Genomic DNA, 26,431 nt, shown 5'->3' with positions numbered 1-26,431 from the left:
ACTCCAGATTTTACGTTAGCGTCACTTTACTGGAGGTGACTTTCAATTTGCTCCATTAGCAGCCCTGAAACCACACTGGAGTGGATCCAGCGGTAACGCCGCAGCCTGCCAGGGCTGAAGCGACTTCAGATTCCAGTAGAGTAACCCATTGAAACGGGTGAGTTACACGGGAGTAAAGGCAGGAGCTGCCCGACCTCCACCGTCTCCAGCCCTCACGGCACGGGCAAAACCGAAGTCAGCCCAGCTCAATTATGGCTGAATTTTCCACCGGGTCAACTGACAGCAGAACGTGACTTTGAGTTTCTACAGTATGTGAAAACCCACAATAAAACACAGAGATTGCTCCCTAACATCCTAGAAAGGTTTTTGGAAGAACCAGCCCATCCTGGCTCTGCTCCTGCCGGTGCTGACACCAAGGAAACCTTGCTGCGGGCTCGGCAGAGGCAGGATGGGGCCCCACTATCAGTATACAAGTTACTATAAAGTGCATCCACTCTCCAGTCCAGGGCATCACTGTACAATGTCAATCACTGACTCTTCTTCAAGTATCAAAACCAAAAAATGAGGTAAAATAAAAATGAAAGAGCAAACAGGCCGCCTCGCCGCCCCTGCAGGGAAGGACCAGGCGCTTGATTCCACCAAGCACGAACCCCTCCGAAAGCGCGGGAGACATCGTGCCCTGCTTTCCGAAACCTCCCCGGCGTGCCAGGGAGGGTCCCGTGGAGTGATCTCTGATTCACAGTGCTATACGCAGAAACCGAATGAGAACTGTCTTCGCTTCCTGTCCTAACCTATTGCATGGCTTTGCTGAATGAATGCTGGTAAGCCGCTGCCTCGTCCCACCCCAGGAGCAGGCGCGCCGCCCACGGGCAAGGGAGCGAGGGGCAGCCGCTGCGTTTCTCGAAGGCTTTGGGATCCTTGTGGGTGCTCCTGAACTGCAAGACATCCCTGGGTTTGCTACGGCTGAGCCACGACACAGAGGATAGGAGCAAAAGCTAAACCCAGAGGTAACCACCTTTCAAGAGTGTTTTCTTTGCAACGCTCTGCTTCTCTAATAATAACGGAGTTGACGCTAGGTCATTTCTTTTCGAGTTATATCGTGTAAACGGTGCTTTTGGTGCAGCGAAAAGCAGTCACCAATGCTCCGGAGCAAAGTGCTGGCCTGGCTCTGAAACGTAAGGACCAGGGTTTAACCAGCTGCCCGGGTGCATGGGGCGCATCCTGCCCCACCGCCAGTGCCAGGGCTGTGCTCCCCTGCCCCGAACTGCCCAAAGCGGATCTGCCGTCAGCAGAAAGGTTCCCCTCTGGGCGAACGGACCCGCCGTCCGGCCTTTGCACCTGACCGCTGGTCCGCCAGCTCGGGAAGCCGTTCACTCCCGCTCTCGGCACTGCAAGGACTCGGGCATCCGGCCGCAGAGCCCGACGCGCGGCACCAGCCGAGAACAGCCTCCAGCCTCCTCCCTTTGCTTTCGCAGCCGAAAACCAGGCGCTCGCCACGAACGTCACCCTCCCGAGAGCAGGATGGCGTGGAGGCGGCTGTCAGGAAGCAAAGTTGCGGGCTCAGGGATGCCGTGGCCCGGCACAGCCGCGGGAAGGACCTCCCAGAGCAGCCGAGCCTTTTGCAAATGTTTCACCCGCAGCTCCAGCACTCGAACCCGATGATTTGAGGCTGAGCAATAGCTCCCTTAAGGGAGCATCCGGCACAGAAGAAAAACCACCCAACAAGTCAAATCTGGCATCCTGAAAGATGCCAGTTGCTAAACAAGCGAGCTCATCCCAAGGCGCGCATCGTCTCCCTGGTGCAATGCTTCCTCACTGGGTCGAGATATAACCAAAAAAAGAAAAAAAACTAAAAAAAGGGAACAAACCAACCCTAATGTCCTATGTCTACTGCCCGGCTCCGAGGGCAGAAAGCCTAACTCACGGCCCCGCAGCGGACACGCCAGAGGAGCCCCGCGCCTTCGCACCAGCACCTCGCTGCCTTCGAGCTCTGTCCGTCACGTTAGAGGGGAGTTAATCCAATTTTCCTTTCCTTTGCCTTCCCACCCAGGAACGGTCCCACCCGCCCATCCCGGGGACCTTCCAACACCTTCGGTGCTTGGAGAAGTTCAAAAAGCAAGAACAGCACAAGAAAAGTAACAGCAACTTTTAACGTTTCTTTTTCTGAAATTTCATGCTCCAGGCCCGAGGCTGGAGGTCAGAATAAGGCAAAAATAACGGCCTAAAACTTCCTTATTTTGTTCAGTGACCAGCCAAATCTTTATATTTTTATTAAAAAAGCAACATAAAAACCCAAACGTATCTTTTTAAAAAAATACATATTATTAGATCCCTTTTTTTTTTTTTCCCCTCTATAAAAATAACTTCAGGACTTTGATTGACAGAAGGTACCAGTCGGTGGTCTGCTATTTTGTTAGGCTTTCGTTCGTTTATTTGTTTGCTTCAGAAAAATAGTACCAAAAAAAGATGGAATTTCTGGGGAAGTTAAAAATGATAGCTGATCTTGTTTACAAGTTTATTTTACATTCTGCTCTGTCTGGGATCACTTGGATCTACTATAGATTAAACAATATGGATAGCATCTACTATTTGAACTAGTTAATTTTATTTTAATCTTTACTCTAGGATTATATGAAATAAATTTGAATGTTTATTATTATTAACTTTTTTTTAATACCCATCAACTCAAACTTTTCTTCTTTTTTTTTCTTCTCCTTTTTGGTTAAAAACAAACAAACAAACAAACAAACAAAAAAATCTTATTTTAAAATGCTTCTTTGAAAGGCAACAGAGCAGAAGCATCCCCCCCATCTTCCTGCTGCTTTGGGAAGGGGAGCGGGACAAGGGCTGGCTTCGTGGGGGAGGCATGGGACCCTCCGCGCCCCCCAGCCCACGGGGAGGTCGAGGCTGCAAAGCAGCTCCTTGGGCCGAGAACCTGCAAAACGCTCAAGGGCTGTGGCTGAAGCTAAGCGCACGCTTAAGTGCTTTCCTGGATTAAAGCACGTGCTTTGCGAGCTCAGAGCCTCCCAGGCTAAAAAGGGAGCACGCCGCTCGCTCCGGGCTGGCCTTACGTTAGTTGTCTTGCACGAGACGTGCCCGTGCTGGCTCGGGGGGGAGCAGAAAGGGTAACATTTACCGAGCTAGGACGGGTCGGAGCTGGGCAGGGGCTCTGCACAAGCTGTCGCGTCCCCTGGCCGCTCGGAGCACCAGGTACAAGCCCAAAGCAGCTGCCGTAGGGCACCGGTCCTGCACAAGCCCTTATGTCCAAAAGGACGACGGTGGATGTTTGCAAGATCAGGTCTGGCCTGAACGCTGGGACAAAATACTCCTGTCCTTGCAGCCCGCTCAGCTGCAGAAAGCAAGGGAGCCAAAGCCTAAAGGGAGGCAACGGACGGCGACCACCACCCTCGTCCGCAGAGCAGCCCTGCGAGCACGCTCCCGTCCCGGTGGCTGTTGGTCCCTCCCGTCAAGGCTGCGGGAAGGACCATAAATCCTCTCGCCTCCGACAAGAAGCAGGTTTATACAGAGCTCTCCGAAACCCTGCTGCGAACCGAATCAATGGCAAAACTCTCTACCGGCTCCCTGGGACAGGAGAGGGCTCGTTGTAGTGCTGGTAGGAAAACGAGCAGGAGGAGGGCTGAAGAGGTGAGTAACCAAAAAGCTTGGTGAGCTTTTTGGTTAAAAAGCTTGGTGAGCTTCGGAAGAGGTGAGTAACCAAAAAGCAAAGCGCTTTCGGAGAGCATCCAGCCTCCTCCCAAGCCCCTGCCCTCCCCAAAGACATCTCGGCGAGAGCAAACCTTCATCACCCAGCGCCCGCCCTGGGCGGTGGGTCGGAGCCGGACCCCGGCGAGCCCGTGGGCGCCAGGGATGCGCTGAAGTGCTTTGCCGCAGCGGGGCCGGGGCTCGCCGGGGACCGGCGCTGGGCGATGCTGCCGAAAGAGCCGGCGCCCCAGGCCGGAGGGTTGCCGCAGCCAGGGCCCGATCCCGCAAAGACGTTTCAGCGCGCTCAGACCTCGACCCCTCGCCAAGGGACTCGCTAGGCAGAGCAACCACAGGACGGGGGCTTCGAAACGACCGCACGGGCTTTGATTCATAGTGGTTTTTTCTCTTCTACTTCTCTGGTTTTTAATTACCTTTTTTCTTTTTTTTTTTTTTTTAAATACATCCAACTGTGTTAATTTCTTATTTCTGGAAAGGGCTATCTGCACCATAACTATCACCTTTTACATACACACACGCACACACAAAAAAGGAAACATATATTAAAAACACTTTTTAAGCAATACTCTGGATACAAATGTATTTTTTAACCTACATATATTCTAAACCTTCTAAACTTTTAAGGATCACTTTATCATAAAATAAAATATCCTTTTTTCTTATAATAAATTACCTAATAAAAAGTATTTTTATTAGCCCAGTTCCTTGCTACATTTACATGTAATAAATGCATTTATTAAAATAGAATATTAAATTATAAAGAAATGTTCTAATTTTAAAATCTTAGTCTTTTTTTCCCTCCTCTCTCTCTCTTTAAAAAACACCAGTAAATGCATCAAAATAAACCCTTCAAATACCAAATAAACAGGTTGGAGCATTTTGATTTAAGAGGTTCACAATATTAACAGTCTGAGCCTTTGTACGTATGGAGATTATTTTTTTTTTTAAGAAAGAAAGAAAAGAGAAAAAAATAATAGATATCCCTCCAGCTGAAAAATACTTTTGCAAATGGGAGCTAGGACAAGATATTTTTATAGTATCTCCTCATTAAATATAAATCCAATTTTGGTTCTTTTTTTTTCTTTTGTTATGTATTATAATACATACTATTCTCTATATAATTTATGTCGATGAGGATGACATCACAGCATGATATTACTTTACCCCTCCGTTTCCCTTTGTTATGTTTTGTCACCCTCTCCCCCACATCGTCCCTTCTCCAGGAGTCCCTGTCCCCGCCGCGGCAGCTTGCAAACACCGGCCGAAGACGCAGCAGGTTTCGGGGGACGCGGCAGAGCAGCGCAGGCATCACCCCGAAACTCCCCTGCCGAGCACCCCGCTGCCACCCGTCCGCTCCCCGGTCACATCTCCCCGCCGTGCCAGGAGCGGGGAGGCCCCGCTCCCACAGCCCCAACGCCGTCTCGGCTCTGCCCGGGAGGTCACGTCCACGAGGAAAGTTTGCAGGATGAGTCCCAAATTCAGCAAAGCACCGGAGCCCCCGCTCCTCGGTTTCAGCAAGTGCCGAAGTCGGCTGCAGTTTGGCAAAGCACATGCGTAAATCCCAGCGGCGCGCTGAACTGGGGCGTCTGGCACCAAGTCAGTCCCATTTGCTCGGTCCACTCCATCCCCCCACGGGTCTGATCCTGCCTGGACCTGGAAGCCTCCTGCTAACAGCTCAGCACCTTCCAATGCAGCCACGCTCCGAGCCCCCCGGGTTTTTGGGGACCTGCCCTCTGTCCCACCGCTCGCGCCGTCGGAGGCTGCGCCGCCTGCCTCACAAAAGCACCCCGACACGCTCAGCCCTGCAGCAGGATGAGTGCCCGGGGGAGACCGCCACCGGCATTCATCCGGGCACGGCAAGTCACAGTCGGGTCCTCAGCCGGGTCCCCGCCCTGGCTCCACCATCCCCACCGGCCGACGGAAAACCAGCAGCGTCCATTGCATTGGGCCACCCGCGAGGTCCCATCCTGCAAGCACGGATGCTTTGCTTTACCACTGCCGGGAGCCGGCCTGATTTTGGTGGGCTGCTCGCTAGCCGTGAAGTTAAGCCCCCGTGTGATTTGCAGGATGGGGGTCTTGAGAACCAGGCTCCCTGCAAGGGTTTTGCTGCTCCTAAACCAGAGGGAGGGAGAGCCGGGCGGCTCGGCGAGACCCGGCTTCGTGTGCCAGGTCCCAGCGCCACGTGCCTCCCTCCCTCCCCGGGGCGCAAGTAGGGTGCCGATATCTAGCACCCCGAATGGGTTATCCCCCAGCGTCCTGGGAGAGACGGTCAGGGCGGTTGAAGGTAGCGAGGTTTCGCCTAGCTGCTTTACGCTGCTGCTGCTATTGCAAGGTCGGTCACCAAAGGCAGCCCCGCAAGGCGGGAGGGAAGGAGGAAAGCAGACGCGTGCGGCGCGCGGGGGCTCGGACCTTGCTGCGGAGAAGGGCAGGGTGCAGGGAGGAGGGGTCTGTCTTTAGTTAACGTTATTGCTGGTGAATTAGACCAACAAGCCATTTTTAGTCACCTATCAAGGAAGATACAAGTCAGAGCAAATAGTTAAGGTCATGGGCATTTTTCTTGTTTTTTGTTTTTATTTTTTTTTTTAAGATTTTTATATATATACATATATTTAAAAAGAGAGAAAAAAAAAAAAAAAAGTTACGCAAATTTGTTGCTTAAGCCCCGCAACCGGGCTCCCCTAGGATGCTAACAGGCAGGGCCCGGGGCTGCCCCTCGCCGGGTGCCCGTGTCGGGCCGGGGAGCGGCGGGGGCCGCAGCTCTCCCGCACTGCCCGAGCCCCCCGTGCAGCCCCTTCTCGGGCCAGAGGTAGCTCTCGGTGCGTTTACAGCGCCTGTTTTTCTTTCTTCCGAAGTTGCTACATCAAAATATGGAGTCGGTGAGGGTACAGGGGAAAGCAGGGGAAAAGGAGAAATCAAAATAAAACAGGGGCCGAAATACTTCTATTCATTTTAAACTAGAACTGCTACATCAAGCTTTCTTTTAATATATATGTATATGTATATATATATGTATATATATATATATATAAAGGTTATTGGAACTGAAGATTTTATTAAAGGCCAACTTGGAGACTTGAGGAGGAACCTCGTCTGCAGAGAGGGGCAGACGTGCCGCTGCCTGGACAGACGGACAGCCCCCCTCCGGTTCCGATCAGCAAGCATGGACGTTTGTTTGGGTCATTACTCCTTTTTTTTTATTATTTTTCCTTTTTTTTTTTTAAAAAGAAAGGTTTTTTTTTTTTTCTCTAACATTTTTCAGCATGCAGGAGGCTTTTACATCGTTTTTCGCTTGTTAAGGTAAGGGAGGAGATAAAAGGAGCAGACAAGAGCCCCCCGGACCTTCCCCCCTCCCCACTCCCTAGGGTCAGTGCTAGAATAGGTCCCCCCCACCCCAGGTCCCCGACACGGGTGTCTCCTTCCCCCCTCCCCGTTCCCACCCACCTCTTCACAACCTGGCATCAAATAAAGACATTGATCAAAAACTTGCTCACATTACCACGAACAGACTTCACTCAGCCAAGAACGACTAGTCAACTCAACTAACATATCGGCCCCGGGGGACTCGGCCAGGGAAGCATTTGCCGTTGCAGTTTCCAGCTAAATCCCCTCCATTACCAACACGAACATTTCCGAACGCCCCTTCGAAGGGTGGTTGGATCCCCCCTCCCCGCCCGCCCCCGCCCGCCCCCACAACCCAGTTCTTGCCCCAACCACTCTCTCGACATCAGCGGGAGAATTTTGCACAATGAACGGTTAAAAATACAACCCTGGGGTGGGGGGACGGGACGGGACGGGACATGACGGAGGAGGTGGTGTGCCTGGGGAGGGGAGAGGTTACCGCCTGGAGAACAGAAATGTTCCCCCTCTCCCTTCCCCTTCTTTTACTGGGACCAAACCGAAGCCAGATTTTGAACGAGAACTGGGCCAGTTTTAGAAAGGATGTGGCCAGAGCTGGCCGGGGCTCTGAAGCCTTTGCCGAGGCCACGCTTCCACGGGGGGATGGCTTTCACATCTGTGCCCTGGGACAGCACCGGGCCGTGGAGGCTTTGGGAGTCCGGCCAGAGCAGGGCTGGCCAGCACCCCCAGCCCTCCGTCGCCCCACGGCTCCCACACCGACGGGTCCAAAACGCGGCGCCTGCCCCTGGGAAGCGCTCGCATCCCGACCCGGTCCCGGCGCAAACAGCTGTGCGCACCACAGGGCCGGGAGAACCGAGCGGCCGGAGATTTCTTAAAGCTTTGGGGAGGAGGTGAGTACAAATTCGACCCGACAGTGTCCCTTTAGCACAGCTTTTTTTTTTTTGCCTTTTTTTTTTTTTTTTTTTTTTTACTTTTTCCAAAACATCAGCATCCACTACAGAGCCTAGGAACGTCGTCCACCCCTCCATCGACCTCTTGCCCCTACGTAATATTTTACCGTTGATGCAAAATGGTGGAGGCACATCATTTCACGCCCCTCCACCCGATATCTGAAGATCGAAAGTGGATCTTTATCGACGCAGAGCACCGGAGCAGCCTGCCCCGAGAGTGGCAAGCTCAGCCTCTCCTCCGGTGGCAGAGGATGGCTCGAGCAGACCGTACCGGGGTGGAGGCAGCAACCGGGAGCAAGCGGCAGCAAACTGAGCAGAAGAGGGGATGTTCCCAGGAACATTATTACGATGAAAATAAAGTCTCCTGTAACTGAAGGGAAACAAAAAATCTCAGGCGATTTTTGTTTTGTTTTGTTTTTGTTTGTTTTTTTGCTGTAGAACTGCCTCTGCCAAGTTGTGAAACTTGTTGGTTCAGTTCTAAATCAGGGTCCAGGATCTGTGAGCAGAAGTCGAGGGGTAGGAAACGGGGAAGCGGTGGTGGTGGGAGAAAAATTATATATATATAATTGTATATACACATATATATATATATAGGTGCTTGATGAGTTAAGTGCCTATATATATATATACACATATATTTATAGATAGGTATATGGTACTTGATAGGTTAATCCAACACACATCTTTACCATCACAGCATTTTGGCATCCAGAGACTGGTTCCACAAACCTGATGATGTTAAGACGCTGGCTTGCATCTTGTGTGCATTGGCACGGAAGCCAGATTCGAAGCCCATCCTCTCCCACTTCCCAATGGTTTAAAAAGTATCTGATTTAACAAAACCAGGAGTCTCGAAATGATTAAAGGATGTTCAACAAGGCAATTTTTTTTTTGTTTTGTTTCATTCTGAAAAAAATATAATATATAAAAGTGGCCAACCTCAGGAAGATCCAGGTAAAGGACAGCTGAAGAGGTTTTGGTCCATAAAGAAATACTTTTTCTTCTTTTTTTTTTCCCCCACTCGGTTTTGGGTAACAAAAGTTTTGGTCCAGTTTAAAAACGACGACAACAAAATTATATATATAAACTCGGGGTTTTTTTGCTTTCTGTTGGGATGCATGTTGGTTTCATATGGGCTCATTGCCTGTATTGCATGATCGTCTTTCTTAGGTTTTGGTGCGATATATATATTTTTTAAGAAAAGAAAAGCACAATGTTATGTGTGTGCGTGCGTGTGCGCGTGCGCATGCGTGTTGTGTGTAGCTGCAGCTGGCATCACTTGGAAAAAAGGATGAAGAGTGAACTACGGAAACGCGGAAGTCGATACACTCCCCCCATGGATGGGAACTCAGGACTGCTTTTGAAATACCCTGTTAGTGACTCCTGATTCGTCTGATGAACAAATCCCTGCTCGGATAAGGAAAAAAAGAACAAAGTTCCAGACTCCACGGTGGCTCAGAATAATAAAATAAATGCTCATCGCCCAGTGTGATTCCAATAGGTTCTTCCAAACCTTCTTCAGTTTCACCGGCGTCATTTTTATTTCTTCATCTTCTTTTTTTGATTTTCTTTTTTTTGTGGTTTTTTGTTTGGTTTTTTTTTAGAAAAAAAGGAAAACAATAAAAGTTCTTTAGCTGCTGTGGTTTTTTTTTTTTTTGTTTAAATCTTTGAGGTAATACAGTTGTGCCCTCGTTCTAACAGGTTCCCAGAGGTTGATGGTTTCTTTTTTGTTTTTCTAAATCCCCGTCATCCGTTTTCCTTTCTTTCTATTTGTTTCTTTCTGAGCTCCCAGTTGGGCTGACATCCCTGGGGGGGAGGAGAGTAGGGGCTTCAGACCAAGATGAAGATTGAACGTGGCTGGAGAAGAAAGGCTGGCAGGGCCCTCCCCGCGTCCCTGCTCCCTTCCCCGTCCGATCGAGATGGCCTGGCTTGGTCAATGCAGAGAAGTCCCAATCTCACCACCAAAAAAAACTGAACTAAACCGCTTTGCTTGCGAGATCCGAGTGTGCGTTCAGAGTACTTGTTTTAAAAAAGACATTGCAGGCTGGAGCATCGTTCGCCCTTCAAAATTTCTGGCTTTGCTATTCATTTTAATTTTATTATTCACTTTTTTTTTTAAAAAATAACATACATTGCTTGTAAAATAATTTCTTTTTTTTTCTTCTTCTTCTTCTTTAAATTAATTTATTCTTTCATTCATTTGTTTGTTCTTCAGATGTCATTATTATTATTATTATTATTATCATCATTATCATCATTATTATTATTATTATTATCATCATCATTTTTCTTTCCTGGACCCCCCCACGCTCCCTTCCTACCCCCACCCCCCCACCCCAATGCCCTGCTCTGTCTCTTTAGGAAAATATTCTAATGGCCTGAGTGGCTGCAGCGTGGCAAACCGGGCACTCTGGATCAGTCCTCTCACAGATCCTCACGGCACACTCCATGCAGAAGAGGTTGTGGCCGCACGGCACCAGAGCTGCCGTAACTTCGCTTTCGAAACACACCATGCACTCGCGGCTGCTGGAGACAGACGTCCGGGCAGCGGTAGTCGTCCCCAGCTTGGAAAACCCTTGGAGCGGTTCCCCCTGCGACCGCCTGGGGAGACCGGAGAGATTGGGCTCTTGGATGGAGGAGGACGGGGAGCGATGTGAATTTGGGTGGATGGCGCCGGTACTGCTGGACCGCTGCTGCTTCGAGAAGAGCACCGAGACGGGGTTGGTGTTCTCCTGCCCAGCCCACATCGGGGCACCCGACTCTGGCACCCCATAATACAGATCTTGCTTGTTCACGCCATAGTTGGGGAAGAGGTAACCGTAATTGAAGTCGTTTTGGTCATTCAGCCGGGGGGTCTCGTAGACGGGGTCGACGGAGCAGTCGCCAATGCACCCCAGGCTGTTCTGCCGGAAGGTGGAGAGGGGCTTGCAGCCCGGTGCCGGCGTATGGACCCGCCAGGCCTCCGAGTAGCGGTTCTCCATGCCGGAGTCGGGGCTGCTGGAGAGGAAGTCGTTCTCGTTGTTGTACTCCAGGATCTTGCCCGTCCTCACCGCGATGTGGGTCTCAATCTCTTCCCGGGCACGCTCAACGTTGCCCGGCGCGCCAGTGATTTCGAAGACGGGGTCCCGGTCCCGGCTGGGCGTGATGATGTAGGTGTTGGTCTGCTGCTGGATCCGCTTGATGGTGGCTCCTTTGGGGCCCACCACCAAGCCCACCACACGGTAGGGCACGCGCACCCGGATAGTGACTTGCCCCGGCAAGGTGGGAGCGCTACCAAAAGTGGTGCCAGCCTTGTTGCGGGAGGCCCTGATCATGGAGAAGTGCTCGGCAGCAGAGATGATCTCCCGCCGGGCCATGGCCACGTCCTCCCGCCGTCCAGTCACCATGAAGACCGGCTCCTCACCCCGCACTGGCGTCTTGATGTAGGTGTTGGTCTTTGCCCGCAGGGCTTTGATCTTGCAGCCTTGGGGAAGAGAGAGAAAACAAGGCAGGGAGGTTAGAGAGGCTGTCCCGCTGCCCTCCCCTCTCCTCAGGAAACCAGGTTGAGCTGCCATGTTTTCAGCAGGCCCTGCACCACGCAGCAGCCACTGCCCAGGGACCTAAAATGAGGGAATGGCCCTTTCCCCCCTAACCCTGACAGGAAAAACGCCAGAGGAAGGTTTCCCCCTCACCATCCCCAGAGAGCTGCTCCCTCAGGAGCTCCCCGCTCCCTCATCCTCAGGTGGGTGTTGCCATTTTGTGTGCTGCCCCCCACCACACAATCCCCTTCAGCCGCCTCCCCTCAGAAATCAGCCGCTCCTCAGCCATCACACCTCAGAGATCTCCCTTTCACACACCCACAGGCACCAGGAGCCGAGGAGGGGGGATTCAAGCCCTCCCCATGGGACAGCAGTCCCTGTGAGGAAAGCCTGTCCCCACTGATGCCCAGGCCCTGCCATGTTGCCCCTCAGAGAAGATGGCCGCCCTGGCTCCCCTCTCGTCAGTGTGGCTCTCGGGACAGGAAGAATTCAGCTGACACACAGGACCACGAGAGAGGCTGGAGATGACAGGAGAAAGCAGGGGAACACTGAGTCCACAGCCAGGCATGGCCAATGGGGAGCCCCTTTGCCACCCTGCGCCAGCTCACGGGGAGCACGAGGGGAGAGACGTCTGCCATAACTCAAGAGAGCAGAGCCCTCCATGGGGACTTCTGTCCTACTGTGGAGCTTTTGGGGTGAATCCGGTGTGACCCGAGTCACTTTTGGGGGGCCAAGTTTGGGGGGGTAGCAGAGATGCAGCCATTTGGGCTCCCAAGTTCAGTCACAGTGGGACCCCAGACGTCGGCACCGGTAGAAGTCTGGGGGGTAGCAGGATGCCAGTATTTGCTTTGGGGTCAAACCAGCACGAAATGGGGCAGGGCTGCCCTCCCATGCCCACACAGAGCCCCGCCGCAGGCTGTGCGCAGACCCCTGCTCCTGGTGCTCACCGGGAGCCGCAGCGAAGGCATGGCGGCGGCTGCCCGGGGAGGGGAGGCCATCCAGCCAAGGGCGGCGTTTTTCCCTTGACTCTCCATCTGGTGTATCAAACACTGGTGGCCGCAGGCCTCGCCACCACAGCGGTCTGGGCACTCGGACCCGCTCCTGAGGTCACTTGCCATGCCGGTGCTCTTGTACATCAATATCCACCTCCCTGGAGCCCACCAAGCCCATTCCCCCTGCTCCTTACAGCTCAGAAAACATCTTTCTGCTTTTCCAAAAAAGGCAAGAGACTTTTGAGTGTGTTTTGGCTTCCAAATCGTTTTTTAGAGGGGTTTAGAGCCAGCTGTGTGACTCCAGGTTCCTAGATGACACTAGGATGCCATCAAGGAACTAAATATTTTTATAGATGTGGCACGGTTTTCTAAACTACTTCTGGAAACCCTCCCTGCTGCTGTCCCCCTGACCCCTCTCTCCAAAAGCCTTACTCGGTGACTGAAGGCATTTTCAAAGCCTGGCACCAAGTTCCCATGCAGACAGGGGCTTCCTCGGCACGGAGATCTGCTCTAAGCTCGGGCCTCTAAGAAAAATTAAAAAATGTGATTCTCCAGGGCACTGCATTTCTACTAGCGTAGATGGAGTGAGGCGAGCATTTTGCCCTGGTTTCCCAAGGATTCAGGAGTCTGACTCAGGGCTCACGGAACAAGAGGATCAGGATATGGCATTGAAACCTCTGTGAGATCCCCCACCCCATCTCCTCTCCCCAAAAGGAGCCCATCTCTTGTCCTCTGACCATCTGACACCAGCAAGTTTTCCTCAACATACTACACTGACATCATACTTTAACACAAGATGACCTGCAAACGATGCTTCTTGCAACCAAGAAATTAAGATTCCTCAGCTCGTGGGCTGGAACACTATTATTTATACAGATCCTAATAAATAACAACATCTCTATCAGCTGGGAGTCCACGGCTGCCACTCAATTCAGTGCTGCCACTTACCTGCAGCTCCTCTCAAGAGACACAGACTTGTGACACCGGGGTATTTACAGGAACGTAACGATCCCGCCACCACGTATCATTAGCAAGAATCGAACCCCGCACTTTTAGTGATAAAAACAGAGCCTCGTGCCACTACAGCTGACAAGAATAATTCCCCGCGCTCGCAGCGGTGGCAGGCGCCGCACACGGTACAACCAATAGTTACAGCTGCACAAAGCATGCTCAGCCTGACGGGTCACACTCGCATCTCACAACATCGCATGGGCACCGGGGTGCAGCCTTGTCAAACGGCAGGAGACCGCGCGAACACGAAACCTCCCAGCGTAGCTTTGAAACCCCACCGCCTGTCAGAGGGTCTTGGCATTGGTGTAGGACGCGTGCCGGCAAATCCTGACTTTGCTGTCGACTCCCAGTGCGACTTTTAACTCCTCAGAGCTACTTCAGCTCTCTGAGCGTCAGTCCCCCATTTGTGGAATGGGAGGAATGGCTGTCTCTTGCTCTGTGTTACTGCAAAACTTCCTATAATACTTAGCATCGCGATGCTGCTGCATTAAACCCATCTCTAAGCCACTAATTTCACGTTCCTGGGGAATGGAAATGCTAGATCTGACCCAGAGAAGGAGCTGGGCAAATTCCCAAAATCCAAACCAAATCCACTCCCTGCCAAGTCCAATGCAGCTCACATGTTACTCCCCGCTGCGTTTGCACCCTGAAGTATATTTGCAATGCTTTGTTTAGTAAAGTTTCTAAACAGTTGATGTGGACCGATGGTCATCTACAATGTTGTATTATTAGTACTTCGGAAACTCAAAGAACAGGACTTTATGGTGCTAGGCACGACACAACCGTAGAATAAAACCACGCAGACAAAATCACAGAATAAAAGTTCATCCCGAGGAGCCCGTGGAGGGCGGGATAAAACCGTAAGGGGTCACCTATGCCCTCCCACAGCCCCAGGGCAGGCTCGGCTCTCCCTGACCCATCCCTGGCAGACATTTCCCTGCTCCGCTCCTATGCTGCTCACTCCAAAGATGGAGATTCCATCTTAGGAAGATTAACCGAGATGCCACCATTTCCCCAGGGATATCACCGGAGCGTCGCATGGAAAGAAAGGGGGTGTTAGCAGCAAGCATCGGTGCTGGAAAGGACTCCTGGGCATCACCCCAGACTGAAGCAGCATGTGCTGAATTCCTCAGTGACCCACGTTCCGCCTCCCAGGAGCGCAGGGCTTGCTCTCGTTTGCAAAAGGACCTCAGGTAGGCGTTTGTCAGGGCTGGGCTTGGGTTCAGCGTTTTTCTAAGCCACGGGACAATGACTGCGTGTGGGGGGAGAGGGATCTGAGCCCAGCGCGACAGGAAACAATCAAGGAGGCGACACGGAGGGTCAGGCAAGCAGAGCAGTGACAAAGAACGGGGGCTCCATGCTGGGGACAGATGGAAGGAAACGGTGGCAAGGAATACACATGAATGAGGGCAAACGTAAGCGAGTTACACGAGCTGGAGCGGGTGGGAGTGAGTTAGGGATGGAGGAAAGGTGATGGAAATTGAGGGAGAGGCACGCTGTGACCCCTCCGAGGGAGGAGGAGAATTAGGGGTGTGGAGGCAAAGGAGAGACACCCCAAAATGGCAAAAGGGAGACGGGCAAGGAGAGAGCATGGCGAGAGGGGGAGGGAGGATCTAGAAACGGACAAAAGGACGCATGGTGCAGTCGATGGTGTGAGAAGCAGGGGGAGGAGGAGGGAGGGTCTCCGTGCAGGCCTGCAGACAGGAAAGCCAGCTTTGCAGAGACAGACAGATGGGGGATCCTGTGCTTAAAAACTGGAGAAAATAACCCCACAGGAAATTAGACCAACTCCATCAAGACCAGCAGCCCAGCAGGTTCAGCGGCCCAGATCTCTAGCAGCTCTAAATTGGTGCCGACAACCGGCCAAGCCATCAGCAGTATAAATCCAGATAACTCCACCAACTTCCAAGAGAGCTGCACTGATTTACATCAGCTAAAATCAGGCCGGGCTTAAATCTGATTTACCCACTTAGTGCCAAGGCTCCCAGCCCATCTCAACCCCAACCCTGACCTTGCTTCGCACAACTAAATAGGGGCTGAGCCTTCTTTGACATCGCTCCGTTTCTGACAGAGCACAGCCAGATGAGGATGTGGCCCTTTATATCCTGGCAGATGAGTAGCACGGTCCTATGTGCTTTTTTCCAATGAAATTTGTCCTGTATGGTTTTTTTTTTTTTTAAATGCAAGGCTTTCTTCGTGCGTAGCTGAAATTTGAAAACAATATGCAACAAACCGCTTTACTCGGTGGATTATTAAAAGGGGAGAGAACTGCTTAGTAGGAGGTATTAAAAATGTAAAACTAAGAGGAGAAAAGGACCTGTAGAAACTATAATAATATATAACTTTGCTGTAGTGTTCTACTCTTTAAGGCAGTGCGCAGACATCTGCTAATTGATCCCTGGCAGACTCCTGCCAGTTAGATTTTTATATTAGAGAGAGAATTAAGCCCTTTCTTGTTGTGTTTCCACTACCTAGCTTCTATTATTCTGGTTTTTGCCAGTAACACAGATCCCAAAGCATTTTGCAAAGGAGGCTTGTATGATTATTTCCTCCCGCCACCCCTTTTTCTTTTTAACTTCAGTTAACTGATTGCCAATTGACTCAAAGTAAATGTGTTTGCAAATTACCCTAGTAAGCCACAAATGTTAACATACAGGAACAAACCCTTGAGGACTGTCGAGCCTCTGGCACCCAGACCAGTTATCTAACTGGAATTAATCCGCAGAGCAGCTAGCTCTGGCTAAAAACAAATAAATAAATCGAGTCTAGACATTGCCAAACTGGGGAGGGGTGGGGTGGGGGAAGCGGGGGGAGATTTGGGTGCACAGCCACATTCTCCTCTCTGCTTACCCCTGCATCAGGGGTAAACACATCCGTCAAAACGAACAGAGACGGCTTCAAGAGCTTGGGCCACCTGCCCAGCTAAGGCAGTTGCTCACAAGGGCAAGGGGGTTGGATGCATCCGATCCGACTGTCATTTACTTTGCACGAACCCATCCCAAATCTTTTCTCACTCAGAGTGGTGTAAAACCAACGTGCTTCCATGGGACCTCACTGTGGTTTACACCGAGGCTCCCGTACGCTGCTCTGGCAGCAGGAAAAGGCCGGAGCGGCGCACGGGATGGATGTGCCCTGGATGTGCCCGCTGCACCGTGCACGGTGTAAATGCTAGCAGAAGGACAGTGCGATGGGAAATGCGGCCGTGCCTATGGAGTAGTTCCATCGGATATTTTACTTCGATGTAAATTCGGAGTTAAACCCGCTGACAACCTGCTCCTTACTGCTGCCAGAAGGCCAGATCCTGCACAGGTACATACTGCTAGTGATGCAGCCTAGAGGGTCTTAATCTGGCACAAACTGGCACACCTCCAGCACGTGCCGCTTTATGCCCAGAAGTGTGGGCTTCACCTGAAAGCCCCAGCGATGCCATACCAGCTTACAGCAGACAGCTAAGGATCCAGCCCCGAGGTGTGGGGGTTTTTTGTTTGGTTGGGTTTTTCTGTTTTGTTTTGTTTTTTTAAAAAACACACCACACAAATCACTCCAGGTCCTTATATTTCTTGTTTTCATCAGATACAAAATTATCTCTACAGACAAAAGATTTTTAGCCCTCTTCTCATTTATACTAAGGCACCTTTACACTGCGCTGGTGTAAATTACACCTGTAAATACCCCACTTAGGACATTTTGACATTGCCGGTGTGGTGTAAGAGAGCCTAAGGGCAAATTAGGACTTGGCCTTTTTTCTGTTATAGTAATAAAATTAAAGAGGACCATAAAATAAACAACCCTCAAATATCTCTGGTAAGGTGGGGCATTCTTTTCCCATTTAAGATGAAAGCCATGTTAAAAGACAAGCACACAAAGAACATCACAAATAAACCCTCCTGAATATCTGTGGGGTAAGATTTTGCTGCATTGAAAATCTGATGAAAGTGGTGTCAAAAAACACAAATGCACACAAAAGGACCACAAACAAACAACTAAATCCCTTTGCATTGAGGTTTTATTGTACTGATGATGCAAGTTGTGTTTACAAGGGGAAAAAAAAACCCAACACACCACCACGCCACGAAAATAAGCAACCGTCTCATTTCAGTGCAGTGATTTTAAGCTTTTTTCATGCAGCGATGAAAGTTGTTTATTAAAAAAAAAGGGGGGGGGGGCAAAAAACCAAAAAAGCAAAAGCAGCGCGACCCAAAAGCAACAACCCAGATGCCACAGACAATCGCCGCCTTGTTGTGCGGCGGAGGAAAGTTGGGAACTCGGGCTGGAAGCCCCCGGCCCCGAGCATGGCAGCCGCTCTCTGCCAGCAATGCATCACATCGGGGTGGGTGTGACCGCGGCCCCCTGCATGGCACAATCCTGCACACGCTTGGAGCCGGACGGCGTGCGGGGAAAAGCGGGGCAAGGCGAGCCGGAGGGGGGGACGCAGGAGGAGGAGGCTGCCAGACAAAGGCAGGAACGGGGGGCCCACCCAACGCCAGCACGCTTTCCCACTGCCCTAGATTCCGGCCGGCTGCTCTGCGGCGTGGTTCACTCGGTCAGCGCGGCATCCAGCAGCCGGATCCGATGCGCGGAGCGTGCGTGTCTCCCTAGAAAATTCCCTTTGTCTCTCTCCCAGACCCATTTTCTCCTCCCACCTCTAGTTCAAACCGCACAAAGTCGATCCCGTTCTGCACTTTTCCCTGGTGTAAATTCAGATGGATTCTCATTAACACTTTATAACATTCTGACACCAACTGCAATTTCTCTCTCCCTTTAAGGCCCGTCTCAAGCTGCTAGAGGGGCGTAACGAGGTTGGTTTTCAGGCCCCACAAGACCGGGTGGCTTTAGCTCCAAGATTTACACGAAGCAAGCAGACAACAGGATCTGACCCCCCTCGCTGCTTCTCGGATGCTGTACATCCACCTCCACATGGTGGGTGGGGGAGCTGCAATCATCAGACTTCCTCAATGAAAAAGGCTTCCTTGGACTATTTTTAAAATGCTGAAAGCGTTAGAGCATGTTTGGAGCTACACAAAGAGCCCAATCACCTGGGGTTAGTGGGGCCTCTTGTTATTTGACTTCACCTTGCCAAGAAAGAGCAATTTATGTTAAGCTCCTCTCTCACATAATCTCATTCCTGTTGACAACAGGCTGGTTAGAGCAGGCTGGGAGATGCTTCATCAAAGGGTGTCTCTGGGTACAGGTGACAATGGATGCTACTATTGATGAGAGCAAAAATCCTCTTCTAGGGAAGGTACCTGCTGGGAGCAGGCAGCTTGCACTGCTGTGCTCCATGCAGCACGAAGCCCAACTGACCCGCTTCCTTCTCCCCATGCCTGCACACACCAGGCACACAAAGAATCATGACCGTGTCTCCCTAACTACAAGACCCAGCCTTAAACGTGCCCCGCTTAAAGTCCAGCAGCATCTTCCCCGGCTCCGCTGACAGCAGCCCAGTTTGTCAGTGGGAGCAGATTGAACATTGGCAGAAAAGTCTCATACGCATCCTCATCAGTCTGATCTACACCTGCCTCAGGTGACTTCTAGGGAAGACCCTGGACATCTCGGTGGCTGAGGACTTCTGCCCCTTTCTAAATTCACAGTCTGAACCGCCAAAGCATAACACCTTCAGACACTCTCCACTCTTCCCAGCATCTCTCCATTCTCAACCCACACCCTTGGGTTGCGAGAACCTTCTCCTTTGCAACTCCCTTGGTGCCCCACCATCTCCTCAAAAATCACCTGCAAACCACTTCAGTGCTTGTCTTTATACCTTGGCAAATTTATCTGTGTGGCTCTGAGAACACGCGCAGTCCCGGAAAGGGTGTTGCAGGGAAGATGCCCACGACAAGAGTTGGCAAGCAAAATACAAGAGCCACGAAGCACCCCAATGCACCACGCAGGCCCAGACCGGCTCCAGAACCAGGGAGCACCGTGCATGCCGCGGCACATGCCAGGAGGTTCAGCCACCCAAGCGCAGCACGGCTGGAGTTCACACTCTTGCCACGCGCCAAGGGAAGGGGGGAACGATCTGCAGGAGCCACGACACAGGCAGAGACATCCCTGCTCCCCACCCTAGCAGCAAGAGGAGGGCATGCATGGAGGTCATGGCTCCACTTCCACCCAGGGAAGGGAAGTCATTGCCAACCATGGCCAGGGGCAGAGTGGAAGAGGTCATAAATGTCGGTCAAAGGGATTGTTATGACTTTATCCCCTCATCCTTCCTTTTCCAGTCTCCTCTCAGTCACTCCAATTTGCAAAGCAGTCCTTGGCACATCCCACCAGCCACCCAGCTCTCCACCGCGGACCCTGGGGCATCACGGTGGAGGAGCAGCTCTCAGCGCCTGTCCGGCCAATTCCCGCAGAGTCCCCCTTTCAGCAGCCCACGATCTCGTCCCAGTGAGTCCCCCATCCCGCCCGGCTAGCGGTCGCGCCGCTGAAGAAGCACTGCTCGAATTCAGCGCACAAACCGGCACCACCGCAAACTCGAGCGAGGTTTCCAGCACGCGATTGGCTCCGCGAGGGCACGTTAACAGTTCCTGGGGAGAGCAGGGAGCCACCAAGCACCGGTTTAGCTCCTGCAGCATCTCTCGTTCGAAGGGGAGCCACCCACTCCGCCACAATTAAACCTCTTCGCAAATCACACTTACAAACGTTCCAATAAAAATATATGGGGCTTGAGCCTTATTTATACTCAAGTGCCTTCACACTCTTCCGGCAAAGTAAAGGGCAGTCTTACGGCAGGTGGAAATCCCATTGCCAGATGCACATAAAAGGGCTCCTGTGCCCAGATCCAGGCCCCTTCCACACATATACGTCAGTAAGGTACACTTTCAAAGATGGTAGATATTATTTTAAAATAATATGAAGGAACAGTGTGCTTCGTCAGATCAGAAAATAGCAAGTTAAAGAAAAAGCTCAACCCTGTTACCAGTTAAAGCCCTGAAATAATTTTTATTTCATTATTACTTTTCCCCCCCCTCTCTTTTCCAAGATGTTCATTCACAAGTACCCATAAAACACTCATTTCCTTAGAAAACCGTCAGCCCCGTGAGCAGTATTACCAAGGAGGTGACAGTCTGCACTTTCTGGGTTCCCCCCGGGACTCCTCGTCAGGCGTCCACGAGAGCGCAGGATTCGGCCCCCCCAGGATGCCCTGCACCCAGCTCCATCTGAGAGCAGACCCTCGTAATTCCACACAAAAACAAGACCCAGGAGACATTCCCATAGGCCTTTAAAAACAAGTGTGAGCCACAATCTCTGCTGGAGTAAGAGCTGTGGCTGCAGAGACTCTGCTGAAGCAATCCTGGTTGCGACCAGCACAGGATCCGGCCCACCCGCCTCTATAGAGGGGCACAGCTTACGCTGTCTGACCCAGTAACCGATGGAGCGCTGCCGAGTCCGCCTCGCCGCGGCTCTGGCCCACTGACATTTCCCGGTTTCCCAGATGTGGGAAAGCCCTCACACACTAAAAATGGTGGAAAAAATCCAGGTCTCCACGTTCCTCTCCATCACTCCAGCCACAACGGGCACGGCGCTGCGTACCGAACACATCGAAACACACCCCCTTCTCGGGAGTTTGGGGCAGCAGTGAGATCCAGGAAGAAAATAGCCTGGGCACCTCCCGCATCGTCTAACGTTTCCCCTCGATTCCGCCTGCCGAATCCTCTCTCTTTTCTAACTTTATTAAACAAAGGGGGCCTGATTCTCCACAGCCTTGCACCCGCCAGCACAGAGTTGGTGCAAAGCCCCGCCATTTCTGGCTGCGCTCAGCTCGCGGCAGTGTAAAAGCATCACGGGGAGGATCAGGCCCAGGGGGGATCTTCTCGGCCATACCTTCACCCCCTCTTTCCCCAACTCCCCAGCGCAGGGGCCACGATCCCAGCGTGGCGGGGGGGGCGAAGCCAGAGCAAGAGCCGTTCCCTCCGCTGCAGACGCCCTGTGTGCAGACCCCCCCGCGCTCCTGCCTGCTCTCCATCCCAGCGTGGGGACCAGGCTCTGGCTTCGCTGGTGGGAGAGAGCCGAGGCACCGGAGGCCCCATTGTTCCCGTAACATGCTCCGGCGTAAGGATGCACAGCCATTAGCCATTGGTATCCCTCTCCCCGTGGCTTCCCCTTGCCCACCTCAGCCTCCGCACGTCCCCTTCTGCGAGCACTGGCCCCGAGGAGCCCCCCCACCATGTCAAACTGCAAACCCCCCTGCTCGGGCGATTTCAATTCCCAACCCAAGAGGAAGCATCTGGATTTGGAGCCGCAGTCTCTGCCCGTCACACTTCCAGAGCGTCAAGTTACTTGCTTAGAGAAAGAAAAAAAAAAAAATCCCACTTAGCCACACTATTATTATTTTTTTTTTTTTTTGCCTCTGTAAGCGACACAAAAACTTCTCTCGCCAGCCCCATGTTTTAACCCTGCCACGGCTCCCGCAATGCCAACGGGTGGCTCGGTGGAGCTGCCCTCCCCGCCGCGCACCTCGCCCCCACACGCACACTCGGGAGCCCGGAGCGGTGGGGGTGGGCGAGGGGTGACTTAAGAGTGGGTGTGGTGTATATATATATATATATATATATATAATTTTTTTTTTTTAAGCCCTCCTCCATTCCACCTCGCTCCGAACAGAGCCGTAAGGAGAACAAAAGCATCACTGTCGCCGAGCGTGGTCAGCGGCGGGGCCGGGCGGCGGAGGAGTGCGTGGGGGCCCACGCGGGACGGTCGGGTGCCCGCTCCGGGGTCCCTGCCAGTCACATGGTTGCAGAAGGAGTTCAACTTCCATTAATCGGTTCTTTGGCCCCGTGCTAGGCCCGGCAGCTCGCCCGCCCGGCCCCGGCGAGCCCCGGCACAACCACACCCCCTCGCTCCGCCGAACCCAACAAAGGGGATTTTTCTCCCCACCGCGCCGAGCCCGGCCGGGGCGCGGGGAGCAGGGGCCGGGTCAGCCGGCAGCCAGCCCGGCTCCCCTCCTTCCTCCCCCCGCTTTATTTCTTTTTTTTTTTTTCTTTTTTTTTAAAGGAGGAGGAGGGCGGAGAGCGCGGTTCAGGAACAGCTCTTTCGCAGAACCGGAGGAGCGACGGGCTCGGGGCTCCGGTGCAGACAGCCGGACAAGCCCACGCAGGCATTCCTATAGATTCCCCCCCCCCCCAAAAAAAAGCCCCCTGCCAGAAGAGCAGCGACCCGTCCGCAGCCCCGGGAGTCCCGCTCCGCCCGGGCGGGAGGCGGGCTGCCCCCTCCGCTTTGTCCCCGGCGGGGCTGAGCCGGCCGGGGCGCGGGTGCCCGCCCGGCCCCGGCCCCGGCCCCGAACAATGGGAGGGAGGGAGCGGCGAGGGGCGAGCCGCGGGGGAAGTTGGCGGGGCCCCCCGGCGGGGCGGTCCCCGGCCCTCCCGGCCGCGGGGATGCCGCGGGCGGCGGGGGGAAGTTTCCCGAGGAAGGGGCCCGGCCGGGCGGCGGCGGGGGGGGGGACACACGACGGGACACACCGGCGGCCGGGCGGGGACCCGCGCCCCGGCGCTCACCTTGCCGGCCCACGATCTCGGCCACGTGCTCGGAGCTGGGCACCGGGACGCACTCGGTGGTGTTGGAGCTGCTCTTGAGCCGCAGCTCGGCCTCCTTGTACAGCGCGCACAACTTGGGCTCCGCCGCCCCGGCGCTGGGCGCCGACGAGCCCTTCGGGGCCGGCGGCGGCGGCGGCGGCGGCGGCGGCGGCTGCTGCTGCGGCGGCGGCGGCGGCGGCGGGGGCTGCTGCGGCGGCGGCGGCGGCGGGTTATTGTTGTTGTTGTTGCTGTCCTCCACCAGCACCACGGCGGAGGAGGAGGAGGAGGAGGAAGGCTCGCCTAGCCCCAGCAGGCAGAGCTGGTCCAGGGCGAGCTGCAGCGCCCGGTCATCCTCCAGCAGCGCTCTGTCTTTGCCGCTCCCACCGAAACAGCCTAAATCGCCGAAACCCCCGTTCCTTTCCATTATCCCTGGTACTACCAGGCTAGGCATGGCTAACAAAGACTTGAGAGGGGGTTGGGTGGTGGTGGTTGGTTGGGGAGGGGGGGGTGTGAGAGCGAGAGGAGGGGAGTGGGGGGGGGGACACAAAGAGCTCGGGAGGGAGAAGGGAAAAAAAAAAAGGCAGAGGGAGAGAAACAGACAGAGAAAAGGACCCTCCGCCCACCTCCCCTCTGCCTGGCCAAGCCCCTTTCTCTCTGTAACCCGAGCTCCCTCGCCCAGGCACTTCCAGCCCGCCGGGGTCCCCCCGCCGCCGCCTCCGCCCCCGGCTCCCAGCCGCCGCCGGGGTGTGCGGAGGGCCGGCGGGGCGCGGGGCGGCGCGGAGCCCCGCGGGGGGAAAACTCTTTTGTTTGAAGGCGGCTGGGCGCAGCGGGAGCTGCCCCGGCCCGCGGCCTGCTGGGGGATGTAGTCCCCGGCCGCCGCGCACACCCCCTCCGGCGCGCCGGCGGCGGCCCGCGGGCGGCGGGGGCTGCGGGGGACCCGCCGTGACACGGGTGGAGGGGGCTGCGTGGGGACCTGCCCTGCAGAGGGACCTGCGTGGGGACCCGCCGGGACATGGGTGGAGGGGGCTGCGGGGGGACGTGCCATGTCATGAGTGGAGGGGATGCGGGGGGACCCGCCGTGACACGGGTGGAGGGGCTGCGTGGGGACCTGCCATGGCATGGGTGGAGGGGGCTGCGTGGGGACCCGCCGTGACACGGGTGGAGGGGGCTGCGGGGGACCTGCCCTGCAGAGGGACCTGCGTGGGGACCCGCCGGGACATGGGTGGAGGGGGCTGCGGGGGACGTGCCATGTCATGAGTGGAGGGGATGCGGGGGGACCCGCCGTGACACGGGTGGAGGGGGCTGCGTGGGGACCTGCCATGTCATGGGTGGAGGGGGATGTGGGGGACCCACTGTGACATGGGTGGAGGGGGATGCAAGGGGACCCACTGTGCAATGGGTGGAGGGGTCTGCGTGGGGACCCGCCGTGACATGGGTGGAGGGGGGTGCAGGGACACCCACCATACAATGGGTGGAGGGAGCTGCGTGGGGACCCGCTGTGACATGGGTGGAGGGGGCTGCGTGGGGACGTGCCATGTCATGAGTGGAGGAGGATGCGTGGGGACCCGCCGTGACACGGGTGGAGTGGGATGTGGGGGGACCCACTGTGACATGGGTGGAGGGGATGCAAGGGGACCCACTGTGCAATGAGTGGAGGGGGCTGCGCGGGGACCTGCCATGTCATGGGTGGAGGGGGCTGTGTGGGGACCCGCCGTGACACGGGTGGAGGGGGATGCAGGGGCACCCACCATACAATGGGTTGAGGGGGTGCGTGGGGACCCGCTGTGACATGGGTGGAGGGGGCTGCACGAGGACCTGCCATGTCATGAGTGGAGGAGGCTGCATGGGGACCCGCTGTGACATGGGTGGAGAGGGATGCAGGGGGACCTGCCATGGCATGAGTGGAGGGGGCTGCAAGGGGACCCACTGTGACATGGGTGGAGGGGGCTGTGTGGGGACCTGCCATGGCATGGGTGGAGGGGGCTGCTTGGGGGACCTGCTGTGACATGGGTGGAGGGGGCTGTGTGGGGACCTGCCATGTCATGGGTGGAGAGGGCTGCATGGGGGACCCGCTGTGACATGGGTGGAGGGGGCTGTGTGGGGACCTGCCGTGACACGGGTGGAGGGGGATGCAGGGGCACCCACCATACAATGGGTGGAGGGGGCTGTGTGGGGACCCGCTGTGACATGGGTGGAGGGGGCTGCATGGGCATCCGCCGTGCAATGAATGGGTAGAGGGGGCTGCATGGTGACCCACTGTGACATGGGTGGAGGGGGATGCATGGGGACCTGCCATGCACGGGGACCTGTGTGGGGACCCACTGTGTCATGGGTGGAGGGGGCTGCATGGGGACCTGCTGCGACAAGGGTGGAGGGGGCTGCGGGGGCACCCACCGTGCAATGGGTGGAGGGGGCTGCATGGGGACCTGCCGTGCCATGAGTGGAGGGGGCTGTGTGGATACTCACCGTGCATACTCCATGGTGGGACCACAAGTGGAGGAGGTGTGCATGGGGACCCAACAGAATCCACTCTGGCACAGAAGAGCCCTGGGTGGAAGGGGTCTGCATGGGAACCCACCATGTGCACCCCAGCATGGAGGGGTCATGGGTGGAGGGGGCTGTGGGAGGACCTGCCGTGCCATGGGCGGAGGGGGCTGCGTGGGGATCTGCTGTGCAATGGATGGAGGGGGCTGCGTGGGGACCCACCATGCCCACCCTGGGCATGGCGGGGCCAGAAGTGGAGGAGGTGTGCATGGGGACCCGACAGCATCCACCCTGGTACAGAGGAGCCATGGGTGGAAGGGGTCTGCATGGGGACCCGCTATGTGCCCCTCAGCATGGAGGGGTCACGGGTGGAGGGGCGGCTGCATGGGGACCTGTCAGGAGGGTCTGTGTGGGGACCTGCCACTGCCCACCCGTGAGGGGTGCTGTGGCGAGGGCAAGGGTTGGGAGCCTAGAGATCCACTGGGATAGCGGGGACCTTTGGGAGAAGCGGTGGCTAGGCAGGGACGCCTCAAGGTGGAACTGCTTGGGCCGTAGGCTGGCAGCGGCACCAGAGTCGGCGGGGTGAACGGTGGGGAGAAGGGGACTGGGTGTGATGGGGCAGGTCACCATCAGGGGTGAGCCCACCTCCCATGGACAGGGCTTCATGCTCACGTGAAGGGGGACACGGCCTTCGAAGAGGTGCTGGGTCCCCCCCGAACATGGAGGCTTCCGTCTTGTGATGGGAAGACCCCCAACCAAAATCACAAGGATTTGAGGGCTGAAACCGTGTGTCCAGCAGGACCGGGAATCCTGGAAAGAGAGGAGAAGGGGGAACCCCCCGGCACCCCAAGGCCCCGCGGTGGCTCCGGGCACAGGAGCCCCGAGCT

At 54.8% G+C, this 26,431-nt stretch overlaps 1 protein-coding gene across 1 annotated transcript; it reads right to left on the bottom strand.

Moving 5' to 3' along the window:
* Window positions 1-10,341: 10,341 nt before the first annotated feature.
* On the bottom strand, window positions 10,342-23,871 carry MEX3A (mex-3 RNA binding family member A). Its single transcript, XM_072846516.1, has 2 exons — window positions 23,043-23,871; window positions 10,342-11,490 (listed from the first exon to the last, which is right to left on the bottom strand). Exons 1-2 carry the CDS (start codon window positions 23,509-23,511, stop codon window positions 10,385-10,387), a joined length of 1,575 nt encoding a protein of 524 aa, XP_072702617.1. The 5' UTR covers window positions 23,512-23,871; the 3' UTR covers window positions 10,342-10,384.
* Window positions 23,872-26,431: the final 2,560 nt, after the last annotated feature.

This window comes from Ciconia boyciana, chromosome 26, assembly GCF_034638445.1.
Source record: "Ciconia boyciana chromosome 26, ASM3463844v1, whole genome shotgun sequence".
In the NCBI taxonomy this organism is placed as follows: Eukaryota; Metazoa; Chordata; class Aves; order Ciconiiformes; family Ciconiidae; genus Ciconia; species Ciconia boyciana.
This window is presented reverse-complemented; position numbering and strand designations above follow the sequence as displayed.

What these genes read in the sequence shown, in the direction of transcription:
- MEX3A (XM_072846516.1), bottom strand. Translation starts at nt 23,511, where the DNA reads ATGCCTAGCCTGGTAGTACCAGGGATAATGGAAAGGAACGGGGGTTTC. An exon ending in CGAGATCGTGGGCCGGCAAG is followed by an intron (nt 11,491 to 23,042) that starts GTGAGCGCCGGG and finishes CTCTTCCCCAAG; the next exon opens with GCTGCAAGATCAAAGCCCTG.